This window comes from Pistacia vera, unplaced genomic scaffold (assembly GCF_008641045.1).
Source record: "Pistacia vera cultivar Batoury unplaced genomic scaffold, PisVer_v2 Contig77, whole genome shotgun sequence".
NCBI classification, from domain to species: Eukaryota; Viridiplantae; Streptophyta; class Magnoliopsida; order Sapindales; family Anacardiaceae; genus Pistacia; species Pistacia vera.
In genome coordinates, this window is record NW_022196634.1 from 1,082,305 (window position 1) to 1,099,172 (window position 16,868).

The window sequence follows — 16,868 nt, forward strand, 5'->3', positions numbered from 1 at the left end:
AAAATAAATTCAACGTTAAAGAAAAGGCACGCGCTATGAGGGGTGAGTGGGATGGGATTGTGGTAGAATTGATAGGGCGCGACAAGGATTGGTTTGGCTGGTGAATTTGTGTGAAAAAAATAAAAAATAAAAAAATAAAAGCAGTCACGTTTTTGCTATGTTCAAACGATATTTTGTCTGTTGTGAAATTGTTGCCTAAATCTGTCCCTGGACAAACATCAACTGTATCTCTAATCTTTCTTTGCACGAAATACCAAACTAAGGAAACTCCTTTTCTCTGTTGGCTTTTCTATGGAAATTATATTATTGTTTATAATAATAATAATAATAATAATGTGATCATAGAACAAAAAATGCCCCACACAAAATTATGAGTTGCTCAAGGGAAATAAGTGATTGGACAGTCAGGAGGTCCCCTCTTATAATAATATCATCAATACTGCATTCAATTATTGAATTATTTGACATTATACAGAGATTAAATAACAACATAATAATTTCAAACGCTAGTCCCACTCTATACACTAACCAATGTCACCCTAAACAATTTTTCCCAAGTATTTTTTTTTTTTTTTTATTTAGGGGTGTTGGAACCAGCTTGTATACATTTAAACTAGTCTTCTAAAGCCCTGAGGTTAATGGCCACATGAGCCTTTAGTGGCTATCCCTTATTAGTGGTCGTGGGGATTCGAACTCAAAACCTCTTGAATAATATACCCAAAAATCCCAAGTAAATCGCCAAGTTATTAGAGGTAGTTTTTTCGATGCCTTTTTAACTAGAGTAATGTTACAGTCACCGAAAGTTGTATACCGAATTTATGCACCGAATGACGTGGTGAAATCCTGATCGTCAATTAATTTTAATTCATAATTTATCAATGGTTAAGATTTTGTCACGTCATTCGGTGCATAAATTTGGTATACAAATTTTGGTGACGGCATTATTTTCCTTTTAACTAATACTCTAATAGGAATTACAATGTCAGTTTTAAATTCTTTTGGATTAAAATGTAATTTTTATGAATATCAGGAATGAAAAGATTTTGTAAACGGATTTCTATTCTGCCGTATTAATTAAGCCACGTGATACAACCTATAAGATAAACATTATAATCAACACTAGGGTGGCCCAGTAATAAAGAGTTCAGGTCAAAGGGTCTCCCATTTAAATTATAAGAATGGTGTTAATATTATTAGTCACATATTGTAAAGTTTATCGTGTTTTAAAAACTTCGTTTAAGATGGAGGGGCTAATGGAGATTTGTATAAACTGTTAAAAAAAATAAAAATAAATATTTACTGTATTAAATAATAATAATAAGCAGAAAGGGTTAAGAAGATCAGAAACTGCGAAAATCTGATTCTGCTGCAACAATCAGTACTTTAGCAATAAAAAAGTTTGTCGTATAAAGCTGTCCATGCATGCTCTTTATATACTACCCTTTATTTGTTTTTTTCTTTTCTGTATTTTGGGATTCATTTTAAATTAATTAACCTTATTTGGGGTCTACCTTCCTTATCGGAATTGGATCCATTTTTACCTTGTGGTTCAACATCTTATATGTATCCCCAGCCGTTTGATCTTCATCTCTTGAATTGATTGGCCCAGAATCCAACAAACCAAAGAAACACATCATTTAATGGTGAAATATCTTATATGGATCTTTGAGCCGATCCGGCTCCAATCGGATCTCTTATCACTGATATCGATGAACTCATTTTTTTAAGTAGCTGATAATTATAAATTAATTAGTTTATATTTTTATAAATTAATTAATTAGCCTAATTAACAGTTAACAAAAGAATAATGAGGTTGGCAACCCAAAAAGACTCTTTGCAGAGGATTGTTGCAGACGAGGCAGCATCGTGTGAAGAAATTAAAACACGTGGCAGAATCATAGGGGGTGCGACAGCTGACTTGTTGCAGAAGTAGGGGTATCACATCAGAGAGGAACCGGCTGTTAATCCGCCGGAACGCCGTCAGCTGTAGCACCGGCGTGACCCAATGTGGGTCCCAATAGGGCAAGAAAAGTTGGGGTTGATGTGAACAGTTGGTAGGATTAAAACTAAAATAATAATATTGGCATTATTCAAAGGTTTGATACTTGATAATGGCTGGCATGTAATGATTGAGTTAGAAAAAATAAAAATAAATCACGGTTGTTTTGTTATAACCAAGAGATCTTTACAATCAAATAAGTGTATTAAATTGAAATAAATAAATTAAAAAAAAAAAAAAGACAAAAGTTAAATGAAAAGGTCAAAAGAGAGAATAAAGAAGAACAGGATCTTGATTCGTGAAGACTGTAGAGATAAAGTGAAGTGGTGGGCGGGGACCCAAGAGAATTAAGAGGGATTGATTATACACATCATAGGACCCGTGAAGGCTTTACTGTACTCTTTTTTATTTTGTCTCTCAGACAAACAGCATACCTTCCATCTACTTCCTCCACGCTACATTACTAATATTAAAGCCCTTTGTTAATTCTGTTTTAAAAGTGGACCAGATGGAGTGTAATTAGTCCCATCAAAATTTTTGTGGTAGACAAAAACTATATGAATTGAAGGATAGAGAAAAAAAATTAATCCACCAAATCTAACTCCCACATAAATTCTGTTCACGCCAGATCCCCTTGCCCCAACGGCTACTCTTTTCTACTAAAATAAATAAATAGACAAAAAAACAGGTTTTATCAATGTATTTCAACAACAATGTGCTATAACAAAACCTGGTAGTGAAACTTTACTGCATTCATTCTTTTCATATCTGCGGGTAGAGATGAAAAAAAAAAACCCGTACAACCGTTTATGTTTTGCTTTTTAATTTTTCTTAAAATGCCCTCTAAAATTACTATAAAAAAAAACCCCATAAAATATCATAAAACCTCTTAAGAAATATAAAAAGTTAAACTAACACGATATGGTAGGGTACAAGTTTTTTTATAAATTTTTCTTGGGCAGTATGGTTTAATTCAACTGAAAAACCCAACTGTACCCTATTTGTCCACCCCCATGTGAGGACAGCTAAATTTTGGTTTATCATTAAATATCAGGTCCATCCCTCCCCCCCCCGTCCCGCCTTGAAGACGAGGATAGGGACGGGGACCAAGAAACTCTCCGTCCTCGAGGACGAGGCGAGGATGGAGATAGAGGTCCCCCAGTCCCGCCCGCTAATAATCCTAAACCTTTCTTTCTTTTCTCTTTTCTCCACCTTTCTCTTAGGGTACGGCGGTGAAGCGGGGATGCATTGGTGAAATGAAATTGGGTGTGGCGGTGAAGAGTGGGTGCAGTGGGGATGGCTTTGATGAAGTTAGATTTAAGGTTTTCAAAATTTTATCCCGTAGTGCGGGTGTGGCAGTGAAGAGTGGATGCAATGGGAATGGCTTTGATGAAGTTAGATTTAAGGTTTTTGAAATTTTATCCCGTAGTGCGGGGGTGGGGATTCCCCGTCATCCCCGTAAGGGGGGCGGGAAATCCCCACACACATCTCTGGACAGGGGGCAAAGCAAAACAGAGAGTGAGAACATGAACCTGTTGGACAGTTGGAGCACCTTAACGGGGCATCTAGATAAACATTAACAAAACCCGACAAGTAGGAACCTCATTTGAGGGTAGAAAACATTGATTTCAATTTCTCAAATTCTGTCGGAGCACCTTAATTGGGCATATAGATAAAAACTTTTAAGTTACTACAAAAAAACTCTCAGCAATCTGGAAAATGCGAAATACAAAGACACAACAGAAGATAGTCATAGAAACTGGTTTTCCAAAGCTCTTATCAGAAAAGGGCGGAAAAGAGTTATAAAGTTCATACAGTTATCAAATTGTGAAGTGTGTGTAGACCAATGAACAAAAGTTCAGAGCTACAACGAAAACACAGTCTCCTCATCCATGTCTGCTGCTCAGGATGTTGGATTGGCATCATGCCATCCCTTGGTGCATGGTGGAATTTCCATGAACTCATCAAATTCTTTCACGTGAATGTCGCAGCACTTCCACTGCAAAAATGTATACCATAAAACGTTGACTTCAAAATTTCATTCAATGAAGACAGAATATTATAAAAGAGGTGCATTTAGATATATAAAATCTCACCCCTCTCATCCGGTCATGAAAAACAGCAGGCCCAGGATGGAAACTACATGCAGTCTCATGATTATCCTTTTCTTTGAAAGTTTTACCACATCCCTTATTTTTGCAAGTTTGCGGCTGGTTTATATCAACCCTCTGCACTGGAGCAACAGGCACTTGAACATCTACATTACTTTCAGCAGGTTCTGTAGTGACCGAATGATTCAGTTCTTTGGCTTGTGAACCTATATAGAAGTCATTCTTCAGCTTACGAAAACAACAAAGGAAAATATGGAAGCTAGACACCAGTATGATTAAAAGCACATGGTTCATTATTTTTTCTCTCATTCACCAAGAACGTAACAGAGGGTAGACTTTAATTGAATACAGATTCTTTCTACCGAGATAATCAGGCTTTATGCTACAAACAAACAACTTTAGGCCTCCTACAGCTACCACTAATTCCCCTATATACTATGCTAAACAAACTAGAAATATTCTCTAGATCCATAGGAAAAGCATGGAAAAAGCGTACCATGGTCTGAACAAAAGAAGCCCTGTCGACATCTAGGGCAAAGTTCTTTTGCTGAAGTACTAGATGAAGGAGCTGCTGAAGGAGCAGAAACTGCAGGTTTTGGAGCGGCTTTTGCCAACACTGGTTTTTCAGTTGTGTGTTTACCTGTCTTACATCTTCATTAATAGAAGAAACTTTGAGCAACTACTACAGATAAGAAGTTGGCAAATAATTTATTTATTTTCAACACTGGTTAAAATCCAACAAGGCTTATATGCACATGAAACGAGAAGCTCATGTGACAAAAATGAAATATACTTAACAGACTGTTGCTTCTAAATAGACAGAAAGTATTTAGAAGCAGCTTCAACAGAAGGCAAACCTAAACTAAATTACTTTAAAAAAACAATTACACTAATCACAATCAATTTAACAACTTCAGGCAAACTTTGCCCCTGAAATCATTCCTATCTAGGAGATGTTGGACCATGGTATGTTATTGCAGTTTCTGAGATTCTTTATTCATTTCCATTTCTCCTTTATCCATTGGCCACTGAGTATTGCAGCGTATGTGGCACACATCTGCTCTCTCACACCCTAAGTCATAATCTTTTCCTCTGTCAACACCAACAAAAGCAGGAAGCAAGTTCCCCTATATATGTACAGAAGCACCAAATAAAAACTATCAAATATAGTCCCTTCAATTTGAGTGTAGGGTGGTGTATATATGTATGTTTCACAGATGAGGAATGTGAATAGAATGGCCGTGAAATAGGTTCAAGAAAATTGTTGGATGCATTTCAGCATTCAGAGCCATTTTTGGTTGAAACAAAATTCTATATGGTTTAGGGCTTGCTATACACAAATGAAATTAAGCCAGCCTTCATGGGCTCACAAAAGAACCAATATGTGGCTCAATATTTTTCTGTAAAAGATGATTTGACGAAGCAGGACTTTTGAAGCTGAAGGCAAACAATCAACTATGTTCTGAATGTAAGATGGCATAATCTTCATATTCAAATGAGTAGTTTTATCATTTTTATCAAAATCAAGAAGGAACTAAATGATATACAGGAATAATTAATTGTTTGATTAAAAAAAAGCATCTAAGAACAGAAATGAGATTAATAACAATATCACCAGAAATTCTATATCCTTTACCAATATAGGACAAGTATTTGAGGAAAGCAACATGAGTATTACTTTGTATAGGTGTACTCTATTATTTTATGATCAACTGCTAGTGCAGCAACAAACAAGCTCTGACTATAAACTTTTTAAGTCCCATAATGAAATAAGAACAGCACTTACCCTGGAATTTCTAAAAACAAGCTAAAATCATGACTTCTCCTCTTGCAACAACTCCACTCTTTCATCCCATCATGAAATATAGGCTGGATAATGGAATTAACACTAATTATGGTAGGAAAGTACATTATTTTATTTACTTGTTATTTTTTTAAAAGAAAAACTATTCCAAAAGAAGTAAATATATAAATGTCTGACTTACCCCCTGATCAATTAAAGATGCCGACACGGTAAAACGAAGCCGCAACCATGCATAGCAAAAGAAGAAGAAAAAGAACAATCAGCATGATGAGTAAGTAAAACATTGTGCCAAGTTTAATTGCAATTAGACATTATTAATTATTATATTTCAGAAATCACTTTAAAGAAACCAATTATCAAGCATGAACTTGATTAGAAACATAAGTTTGTATAAGCTCAAATTAGTTCTGAGAACAATATTAAACACGTGGATATTTTTAAAAAGAAACATAGTACTCAAGGAAAAAAAAAACCAATATAGGTTTAAAAAATAAGTTTGAACAACTAATAACAAGAGGAGATAGAACACACTTTTATCAATTCTCTGTATTTATACTCCTACCGGATAAGATACTTTGTAATTCCTATTATTATACTGTTTAGGAAATGATTGCTTGAAACATTTCAATTTCCATAAACAAGTTCAAAGATAGAAGCCAAGTTCGCAATGTTTTCTCTGAATAACTCATCTATCTTTACCTATATTCCTCAAATGTGTCAAGAACTTGTTGACACGGATTTGAACTCAAAGCTATTTACTAGTACAATTATTGAAATCTTAATTCCTTTCGCTCAGAAGCTTGGACTATTTTTGTTTATCATTGTTTCATAAATCACATACATTCAATCATACATCAATGAAATCTGAATCTCTTGAGAAAATAAGAGCAGAGCAGCTATTGATTACTACAATTGAAATAAGACAATTTCTTTTTAATTGGAGACAATCAGCAATCAAATTTTAGAGAACATGAACAGCTAGATGATGAAATCAGAATACTCACGGAAGCATGGTAAGTGCAGGAATCTTCAGGATTATCATCTTCGGTAAACACGGCATCACAGCCAATTCGCTGGCACCGAAGTTTGACCACCAGGTCGTTTTGCTGCTGTTTCTCCATTCTCTCTCTCTCTCTGTGTTTGCGTCTTTCGAAAACTTCGCGAAGACTCGAATGTAAGCGTTCAGAGATTCGTCGTCGTCACAAAAGAGTCCCAATTACTTGTATTTTATATTGATTCTTTCTGTGTATGAAGGGTATGGTAGCTTCCGCCGTACCTTCCAGAAATAGACGCCACACGATCTCGACGGTCCATCATGACATATGGGGCGAGGCCCGCCCATTTGCACCAACAACTATGTTTATTAGTAAAAAATTAAAAAATTAAAATAGATTAGTGGAAAATGGTATAGGGTTGTCATTGTTGAATAATTTGACTTATAATTTGGATATGTCAAGTGATTTTGTTACCCAAATTCAAGGCCGACTGACTCTTGATTCTCAAAGCTTAATTGGGTATATAATTACATGCCTTCTCTAAATTTGTGAAGCCTAAAATTGCTAACAAAGAAATAGACAACAAGAATGTCTGTCATTGAATTGAATTTAACAATACAATTGGGACACAAGCAAATAATATGATATCACGTACTGTATAAAAAAGCAATACAAACAAATATTTAGCACTATATTTCATAAACAAGGCTTCAGGGCTTCTCCGCTCTAGGTTACAACATGCCTGTCTGACTTGCATGAAGGGGTTATGGGCCCAAAAAAATTATATTTACAGTGCAAAGAATATTGAAATATATATATATGTACACCATAACTTCGTCATGAGTTTTGGTGCGAATGGAATCCTGACTTTTTATCTAAAACCTCAAAAATGGAACCTTGAAATGTAATGGCACCAAACCCTGATTTTACAAAATCACTGAGATCTGAATCATAGCCCTCGATCAGTCTTCATTTGGGAAGGTGATCACAATATTCTGTTATGCACTTCAATAAGGGAAGATTTCTCCTGTCAAAATAAACAAAACAGTAAACATAATTTTACATGTTTCTAATGTTTCAGGACAAGAATTTTTACTACACGGCCTAAACACAAGAAATACAAAATACTAGAGAAGTAAATGATCACGGGAATGTATTTGATGTTCCCAGAGTTCTAGCTGCTGAAAGTTCCGGAAATCTTCAGCAGATAATTGATTGTCATAGCTTGTCATTTCAAATTGTTTGATAAAGGATATGTTCTATAGATTTTGGTATATGATGCAGCATTTGCATTATCATAAAAAAAAAGCACTTAAATTTACATGCAAGTATTGTGTATGCGCAAGAGAATGAGTGACTGCATGCACACTAGTGAGAAAAAGAGAAAGTTTGTGTGTGTGTATCCGGAGATGCGTACACACGAGTAAAAGAGAGAGAGAGAGAGAGACCTCATCACGCGGGATGCTTTCTGAGGGGAACCAATGCAAAAGAACTCCCAAGCTCATCACACTAGGTGTCAATTTGAACAGAAGAGGAGTTGTTACCTGTAGATCATCCCTTCCTAGTATCAAATAATGACTCACCCAAGGAAGGAACTTACAATAAAATTAAAAAAGCAATGTAAAGTTTCTATGTGCAGATTCCATATCAACAAATTACCAAACTAAGTGCTGTAGTTCCAAGAAGTAGGAGGTACATCTTTCCCTACATAATCAACCAGATTTTAAGTCAATAGTAAAAACAGAAACATTATTTTTAATAATGACTGCAGTAACGAAAAAACATGCTTGAAACAAATAACAAATAGAAGACATTTAACCGCACAAAAATTTGAAAAAAGTAAAAAAAAAAAAAAAAAAAAAAAAAAAAAAAAAAAAAATCAGTAGGGCATAAATCAAGCTCAGGAAAGAGAAACAGATGTCACCTAACAAGATGAAGATTTGAAGCTCGACTTAAAAGAACAAAAGCAAATTCTCCATTTGGGCAAGCGATAACCAACAACATCATATAGGTAAAAAAATAAAAAAATAAAGCAAAAACAGGAGAATCTGCAAATATATCATTATAACGTATTTGTTCTATAAGCTTAGAAAACCAACTTACAAGGAATGATGTCCATGCCAACCCGAACAACTTAGTAACTATGCAGCGACACCCGTTTTTACAACATAACCAGAAAAAAGATGCTAGCAAAATGTCCACATGGTTCCCAAGAAAATGTACATGATAAGCATTCCAATACTAGAAAGGAAGAGAGCCGCAAACAAGTTACGAATTGGTTCCCCCACAGTGCAGAATTGCATCAAATTCAGGAATATGTCCAAATATTCTCAGAAATGAAACTAACAAAAGAAAAAAATTGTTTGTGAAAACCATATAATGCAGCATTTCAATGAACAAATCCCTGTGATAATTGATATTTCATGAGTTCAGCCACTCAATTTCAGGGTTAATGAAAAAGATTGCAAATTGGCAATTATGCTGTTTCAAACAATACAGCTATGAAATCCTCGAGTTTATAGTCAAAAAAAAAAAAAAAATAAAGCATGAAAACTTAAATTACATATAACAGGCTATATACAACAATGGATAAAAAGATCAACATAGAAGAAAAAAATAACACAGAGAGGACAGATTCGCCAAAACGAAAATACAAAAAACTGAACATAAAAAGCACAGAAAAGTACCTGGTCTAAAGTATGTTGCGCAAAGTCAGTGGTGGATATCATAACTCCAGCCATAAATGAACCCAACTCAAGACTAAGGCCGAGCTTATCACTGCACTGAAAAGGAACTCCAAAAGAATCTATTGTCAAAGGGGATGACCACTTAACAGGAAAATTACAAATTGCAGAAACAGTAAATTTAAACTTGGAAGGATATGTAGTTCAATATTCAAATTCAATCAAGATGAACATTCATGAACCTTTATAAAACAAGGAACTGTGTATTGAACTTACCCAAGCAGATAATAAGCAGAAAGCAACAGCAGCAAGCTGATAAAGTTCATTTGTCTGGATAGAAAAATAAAAACAGAGTGAGCTTACAAAGAAAATCCTAATAAACCAGATATGTAACCTAGTGAAGGTGCAAAATGCAAAATAGGATTAAAAAAGTAAACATGTAAAACTTACTTGAGATGATAGTTGTATCATTAGTTTTAGAAAGCGAGGAACAAAAGTCCAGGACAAAATATATGCAGCAATGAGATATACAGACAAAACCAGCAGCCTGAAGTTACAGACACAATTAAAAGGTAAACAACAAGAAGAATATTCATAATAAACAATTAAAAAAAAGGGCTCAAACAAACTTACAGCTTTCCCATCGAAACCATTCCTTGTAAAGGGCCACTATTGCCACCCAAAACTGGAAGCAGAGCAAATAGTAAACCAACAGCACAATCCTGATATAACAAGAGGTCAAGGAATGAAGGGATGTACCCAGCATGAAATCTTCCAACTCAAAATGCAATTTATAGAGAAACTGAAATTTGAATATTGAGTGTGTATATATATATATTTGAAACAATACCTGAAAAATAAGTGTTCCAATTGTAACTTGACCGTGCAGAGCATTATTACTATTCTGTTCAACTAAAAATTTTACCACCTGGTACACAAACAGCAAAGCATCACCCATACATAAAAATTTGGAAAGTGGAAGGCAAGATGTATAGGGGAACTCTAAGGTCAGAAATATAGAAAATTAGTCTAAAAGAATACCACTGCAGTAGATGACATTGACAGGAAGGAACCAGCAAATACACCCTCTGATAACTTTGCTCCACACAACTACAAATTCAGCAGATAGTTCAAGTTTAGCATCCATTTACATGGGAATCATAACTTTGAGACATTGTTTCGAAACCAAACCCAGATGCTATCAGTAGCATACCACAGCAGTTATGGAACACAAGCACATAAATATCACAATCTGTAGCATCCCTCCAAGAACAGCAACAGGCCCCACTGCTTTTAACTGCATTGATGTAAATGAGAACAGATCTTATAAAGAGAGAAGAAAATCTGTCATAAATTAGCACAGAATTTTCAGCATTAGCTACCATATTGGAACTGATCACAAAAATTAATCCAAGCTAATAATATGTTACCTTTGTCAAAGAAAACTCCAGCCCTAAAGCAAATAGAAGGAAGACCACACCAAACTGCGCAAAAGTTTCAACCTGTGATGAAAGAAACAGAAGAACATGTTATCCAATATCATGATCAAAGGAAAAAAAAAATGGAATACCAAGTCACTGTAAATGGCACATCTACCACAGATTAGTAATAGTTGATGGAATATCTGCCGATTCACAGAAAGCCTAAAACCCAAGTACATGAGCTAAAGGGCAAATGATTCATTTTATATTAAAGTGACTGCTATTTTTAGCAAACGAGGCTAAAGCAAATAGCCTGGTAAAACATTTCTCATCCAGGAACATACACTGACATTATCATTTATACACGAAGAATGATTGTTTTCTAACTGATTTTCTGAAAAGTTGAACTACCACCCCAAAATAAAATCAGTCACTCAACATTCTATCTGCTAGCTTTATGAATACTTTTATATTCATCTAACCTTTTGCCAAAAAAAATATTAACTTAAAGATGATCTCAAAGGAAAGAAAATCCTCATGGAACAGGCCATGCACTAAGTGTACCAATACACACTGGCATTAGAGATATCACATTGACTATAGCTAAAAGTAGAAAAAAATAGAAGTGAGCTCCAGGCATATAACAATCGAACATAACATTATGACTTCAAGAAACAATAATATGAGCTATTTACAACAACACACCTGCACCAGTTCACTAATGAATTTTAGGCCCCCTGGTCCGATAAGTGAACCAGCAAGAAGGTAGCCCACAATAACCTATCATGCATTCATGAATAAATTAGAAAAGGAAAAAGAAAGAACTCCACAATAGAACATCATACAAATCTATAAACATTGCTTAGCATGAACTGTTTGAGAACTAAATAACCAGTCAACACAAGCAATTAAATAATTAATGCAGCTAAGTTGTATGCTACAAACCGGTTGTCCCAAACATGAAAAGATAATTCCACCAATGGCAGCAGAAACTATGACAACCACCAAATCAGAAATTAATCTGCAGCAATATTGAAAAGCAATAAATATTAGATCATAAAATATCAGGCACTAAAGGAAACTTAAAGTCATGCTAAAATATGACAGTTTTTAGGTGAAAATGAACCAAACGTACCACACTGTCATATTACAACATCCTCAAGACTAATGTTTATTCTAGTAAATTCAAAATATAAATAAATAAGCGTATATAAAGACTCTAACCTCAAATCTACTTGAAGTACTGGATACTTTGATTTCTTGTTTGACATTACAAACACATTATCCTAGAGTCAAGTAAGAGAAAGTTAGTTAGATGACATTAAAACCAAAAACTGTCTGATAAAAGACTCTTAAAAATTTGCACATTAATAATTCATTACAACTTCAGCACACCTTCTTGTCAATCAAAGTTGTTGAGTCATCAGACTCTTCTTGTTCTAGGGAAAAAACATCTTGAAATTGAAATGACCGTGTCCCACTGAGAAAAATACATAATATAAGAGAGAAACAAAGATTGTTATTTCGGTAACGGAAGAAATCATTATGTCTGATTTCAGTATTATTCAACACATATAATCACTAAGAAAACTTTTTTGAAACACAAGCGATTTATACATTCCCATACTTCGCCTCTTGTGTATCATTCCTCTTGACCTTCTCATGAGTGATTTTTGCTACAGTCTCCAATACAGCCTGAAATGCATAAACACAACTCAACTTTGGCATACACACAAGAAAGCAAACAGTAGCAGGAGCCTAGTTACTAAACTAGGGGAGAAGACTTTTACAATAAGAAGTTAGCTGTGTTTATTGTCAATGGTCACTAGCATATGAAAAGCTAAAAATTCACTTTTGGATCTCATATATATGTAATATAATGCACCCAACCAAAAAAATTAAACAAATGGCATGTAAAATATCTCAATTTTCCCCTTTTAGTCCACACATGGGCATTTCACTCCTTTAGTATAAGCAAAAAATGATTAAAAAAATATTACACCCTTATACAATAGCCTTTATTGAAGAAGCAAACCTACTTGCTCATCAGCTACACTGCTGTTGAAGCTCCTTCCATCAGATCCTAGTGATAACAGAAAGCAAGACTAAGTATCAACACAATAACAGTGAAGCAACCAATAAAGCACAAAGGAACACAATTAAGTACATAGGACAATCACAATCTTATTAGAACTGACAGTTGAAATTGGAAAAAGCATAAAGACGAAACATGGTACATTTGAAGCTCACCATTTTGGACTCCAAATCTGAAGCATAGAGATGGGCCTATAACATCAACTTTTTTTTTTTGTTCTTTTATAATCTAGAAATTCCTAAACTTGCTTTGCAAATTGCAAGCCTGAGTTCGAAACTGGAGCCCCACTGAACCCTAAAATCTTTGAGAAGCAGGAAACAATAACCATTGATCTATAAAATCAACCTTACCGAGCATAACTCTCTAAACTTAAGAGATCCTTCATCATTTGGGGATAAGTGCAATTATCGTCCTTGTAATTAGTCCTATCATCTTATTCCTTCATCTCTCTTAGTCAGATAATAATTTGTTCAGAGTAGAGTGCAATTCCAATGCTCAAAAAAATAATAAAACAGATCACAATCAAATCTTCTTAGCAGCCTAATTAAACAACGATGTCCTTTAAACTAAGCCTAAACCAGCATAAATCATCAACACAAAACCCAAAAAAAACACGAATCATAAATTCATCATCACAAACAGAAATTAAAAAAATAAATAAAAAATAAAAAGCCTAACCTGCAGACTGTTCATTCTCCGGAAACTCTTTCTCTAAAACCCGATCGAACATTTTCGCTATACTGCCGTCCCCCGCATCTGTTCCCGAAGAATTCACAAGATCTCCGTAAAACCTCTCCCTGATCTCTTGATCGGATCTAATGGACACACATATCCGCGCATAAACCAAAACGAGAAGCAGACAATACGCGCAGCCAACCACCCTACGTTTCGCCATGAATGTTATACAATTTATGTGGTTCTGTTACAAATGCGGCGGCTTGGATGGACGACGGAGGGGTGAAGCGGCGTCGTTTTGGTCGTTATGATTGAGAATTTTCAACTGTCAAGAGCGGGATCTTGAAGGCGCATGAAAGTTGCTTCTTAACAGCATTTGATTTTCCTTTGAGTTTAAAATCAGAGTTTTGTTGGCAAGTAATGTAATGCACACTTTCCCTTAATTTAATTGGTATAGTTGTCACGTCACATCATTAGTTAGCCATGGCTAAATTGTTTAAAACACGTGACGGGCAAGTATTGGCTGACCATGCTTATGATAATTAAGTCAACAACTAACCATATAGTTAAATTATTATTACAAAAAATCACTTTACGTACGTTCTACATTAACATGTAAATATTATCAAGCGTTTACATATAGAATATAAAATCAATCCCAAAATCTTTGACTTTTCAAGATAGCGTGTGAAAATCAAATATTATATACTAACCACCACTAGGGGTGTATGTGAGCCGAGCCGAGTATCTGGACACTCGAGCACGATTTGTGATGAACAGTGTCAAGTTCGAGTTCGAGCTTGAATACTTGGGCTCGAGCTCAAGCTCGTGAGTATAAGTGGATATTCAAGCTCGTGCTTCAAGTTTATTGTGAGAATGAGGCTGTTTGTCATTTTTAAAACTTGAAAAAAAAAAAAAAAAGTTACAAAACTTGTAATTTGGCCCTTCGACTGTGACGAGGCTTGTGAGCTTATCGAGCTGAGCTTCGCCCTAATCGAACTCGGCTCAACCCCTTAAACGAGCCACTCGAGCTCGACTCGATTGACTTTGAGTCGAGTTCAAGCTTTTCACGAGCTGAACTCGAGTAGCTCGCAAACTGCTCGACTCGCTTCTCATCCTTAACTACCACTAGGTGGCTAGCAGTCAACTATGACTCTTGGGTGTATTATTCAAAATGTCATGAGTTTGATCCACTTGGATTATTAATAGGGGTGGTCACTAAAGGGATTTACCCAGCTGTCAACTTCAGGGTCCCCGAGGATTAGTTGAAGTGTGCGCAAGCTAGCTCGGATACCCCTGATCACCAAAAAAAAATTATTATATAGTGTAGAATAAATCAAATGAAGAATGATGATGGGGATTCTATTCGGAAGAGTAGGATTAGGACTCCTAATCCTAAATATCATGAATAATTCTACTAGTAGGATAAGAATAAGAGATTGAAGGAAGAGTTGTTTAAACTTCCTTATTATTTGGTTGGGTTATTTATCTTTATCTTTAATTGAATTATTAAGCATGTTAGCTTTATCTTTATTTGAATTGTAGGGATGTTATCAAGTTGTTGGAGGTAATCTTATTTAAGAGAGTCCTCAGGTTAGGAAGAGGTATTGAGTGTTTTGATTAACAGATTGCATGTAACAGTGATTCCAACCTTAAGTGGAATATCATTATTATCATATTTCCATTCCATATCTACATTCACTCCCAATTCTCATAATTCCATCACAATTACCTTATCAATTGGTATCAGAGCATGTCGATCAACAAGGACCGAATTGAGAAGCTTGAACTTGACGTTCATAAGCTTTCGGACGACAGTACAAAACAGTTCAAGAGTTTGGAAAAGTCATTGGAGAATATTGCAAGTTCTATCAAGGAGGGTTTTTCGGGGGGCCAATACAAATCTGATGGTGAAAATTCTGAGAATTCCAACAAAGGATTCAGAGAGACATGCCATTCTTCATGGAATGGTCATCATTGGAGTTGTCAAGAAGAGGGGTCATACATCTGCCCATTGAAGATGGATTTTCCTCGATTTTTTGGGGAAGAACCCATTATATGGCTAGATCGTGTGGCTCAATATTTTGAGCTTCAGCAAACGCCGGAGGAGCAAAAAGTTACATTGGTTGCCTTTTATCTTGAAGGTGAGGCTAACCAATGATGGCAATGGCTGAAAAAAATATATGTACAAGACGGCAAACCTTTTGTTTGGATGAACTTTGAGAAAGACTTATTAGCTTGTTTTGGACCTACATATTATGAAGATTTCGATGAAGCTCTTTCACACATCAAACTGAAGGGGACGGTACGATACAGGAGTATCAAAGAGAATTTGAATGCCTCGCTAATCGGGTGAAGGGTTAGCCGCAGAAGGCATTGGTAGGCACTTTTTTGGGTGGGTTACGAGCAGACATAGCCAATCCGGTCAAGATGTTTAAACCTCGGTCTCTACGAGAGACTATTCAATTAGCTCGAATGCAAGAGGATCAAATGAATTGTGCCAAACCGTTTTTTCAAGGGGGAAAATCGCGCTTTACACCAAGAAACCAATCAGAGGGAGGATCATCATCGACCCCCATTACAAAACCCAATCAAACAAAACCACCAGTCAAGAAGATTTCGTGGGAGAAAATGTAGAAGCGGAGGGAAAAAGGATTGTGTTTCAGTTGCAACAAAAGATTCACGCCAAGCCATCGATGTGCTATCAAGCAATTGTTTGTGTTTGATGCTGAGAATGGGGGTGAGTATGACAACATGGGGGACAAACCAGCAGTGGAGCAGATTGAAGAGGAGACGAGTGATGTTGACCCACAAATTTCCCTGCAAGCCTAAAACGGGTATACAGGACCACGGACGATGAGGGTGGTTGGTAGGATCGGTTACCAAAGAGTGTTGGTTTTAATTGACAGTGGATCCACACATAACTTCATTGATCAGAGGTTAGCACGACATTTGGGATTGTCGGTCACTCCAATTGACCAATTCTGGGTTACAATGGCCAACAGGGAGAAATTATGTTGTAGGGAGAAACATGAAGGGGTAAAATTATTAATACAAGGGCTGGATATGTCAGTCACTTTTTTT

The 16,868-nt window shown here is 35.7% G+C and overlaps 2 protein-coding genes across 2 annotated transcripts; both read right to left on the reverse strand.

Moving 5' to 3' along the window:
* Nucleotides 1-3,591: 3,591 nt before the first annotated feature.
* Nucleotides 3,592-7,242, reverse strand: LOC116116293 (cysteine and histidine-rich domain-containing protein RAR1). Its single transcript, XM_031402391.1, has 6 exons — nucleotides 6,919-7,242; nucleotides 6,096-6,098; nucleotides 5,897-5,979; nucleotides 4,607-4,761; nucleotides 4,096-4,316; nucleotides 3,592-3,998 (listed from the first exon to the last, which is right to left on the reverse strand). The coding sequence occupies exons 1-6, from the start codon at nucleotides 7,033-7,035 to the stop codon at nucleotides 3,903-3,905; spliced, it is 675 nt and encodes a 224-aa protein (XP_031258251.1). The 5' UTR covers nucleotides 7,036-7,242; the 3' UTR covers nucleotides 3,592-3,902.
* Nucleotides 7,243-7,626: 384 nt separating this feature from the next.
* Nucleotides 7,627-14,182, reverse strand: LOC116116341 (K(+) efflux antiporter 5). Its single transcript, XM_031402431.1, is given in 20 exon segments — nucleotides 7,627-7,936; nucleotides 8,358-8,453; nucleotides 8,569-8,613; nucleotides 9,013-9,134; nucleotides 9,137-9,192; nucleotides 9,595-9,692; nucleotides 9,870-9,923; nucleotides 10,044-10,140; nucleotides 10,227-10,315; nucleotides 10,444-10,521; nucleotides 10,635-10,703; nucleotides 10,807-10,890; nucleotides 11,024-11,095; nucleotides 11,720-11,794; nucleotides 11,960-12,035; nucleotides 12,239-12,300; nucleotides 12,410-12,494; nucleotides 12,642-12,709; nucleotides 13,054-13,097; nucleotides 13,788-14,182. Coding segments are annotated over 20 exon segments (1,629 nt in total). The 5' UTR covers nucleotides 14,005-14,182; the 3' UTR covers nucleotides 7,627-7,894.
* Between the last annotated feature and the right edge of the window lie 2,686 nt (nucleotides 14,183-16,868).

Coding starts and splice junctions, on each gene's coding strand:
- LOC116116293 (XM_031402391.1), bottom strand. CDS start 7,035: ATGGAGAAACAGCAGCAAAACGACCTGGTGGTCAAACTTCGGTGCCAG. Junction 4,762..5,896: donor TTGTTTTTAGAAATTCCAGG/GTAAGTGCTGTT, acceptor CTATTAATGAAG/ATGTAAGACAGGTAAACACA. Junction 3,999..4,095: donor TTCATGACCGGATGAGAGGG/GTGAGATTTTAT, acceptor ACATTTTTGCAG/TGGAAGTGCTGCGACATTCA.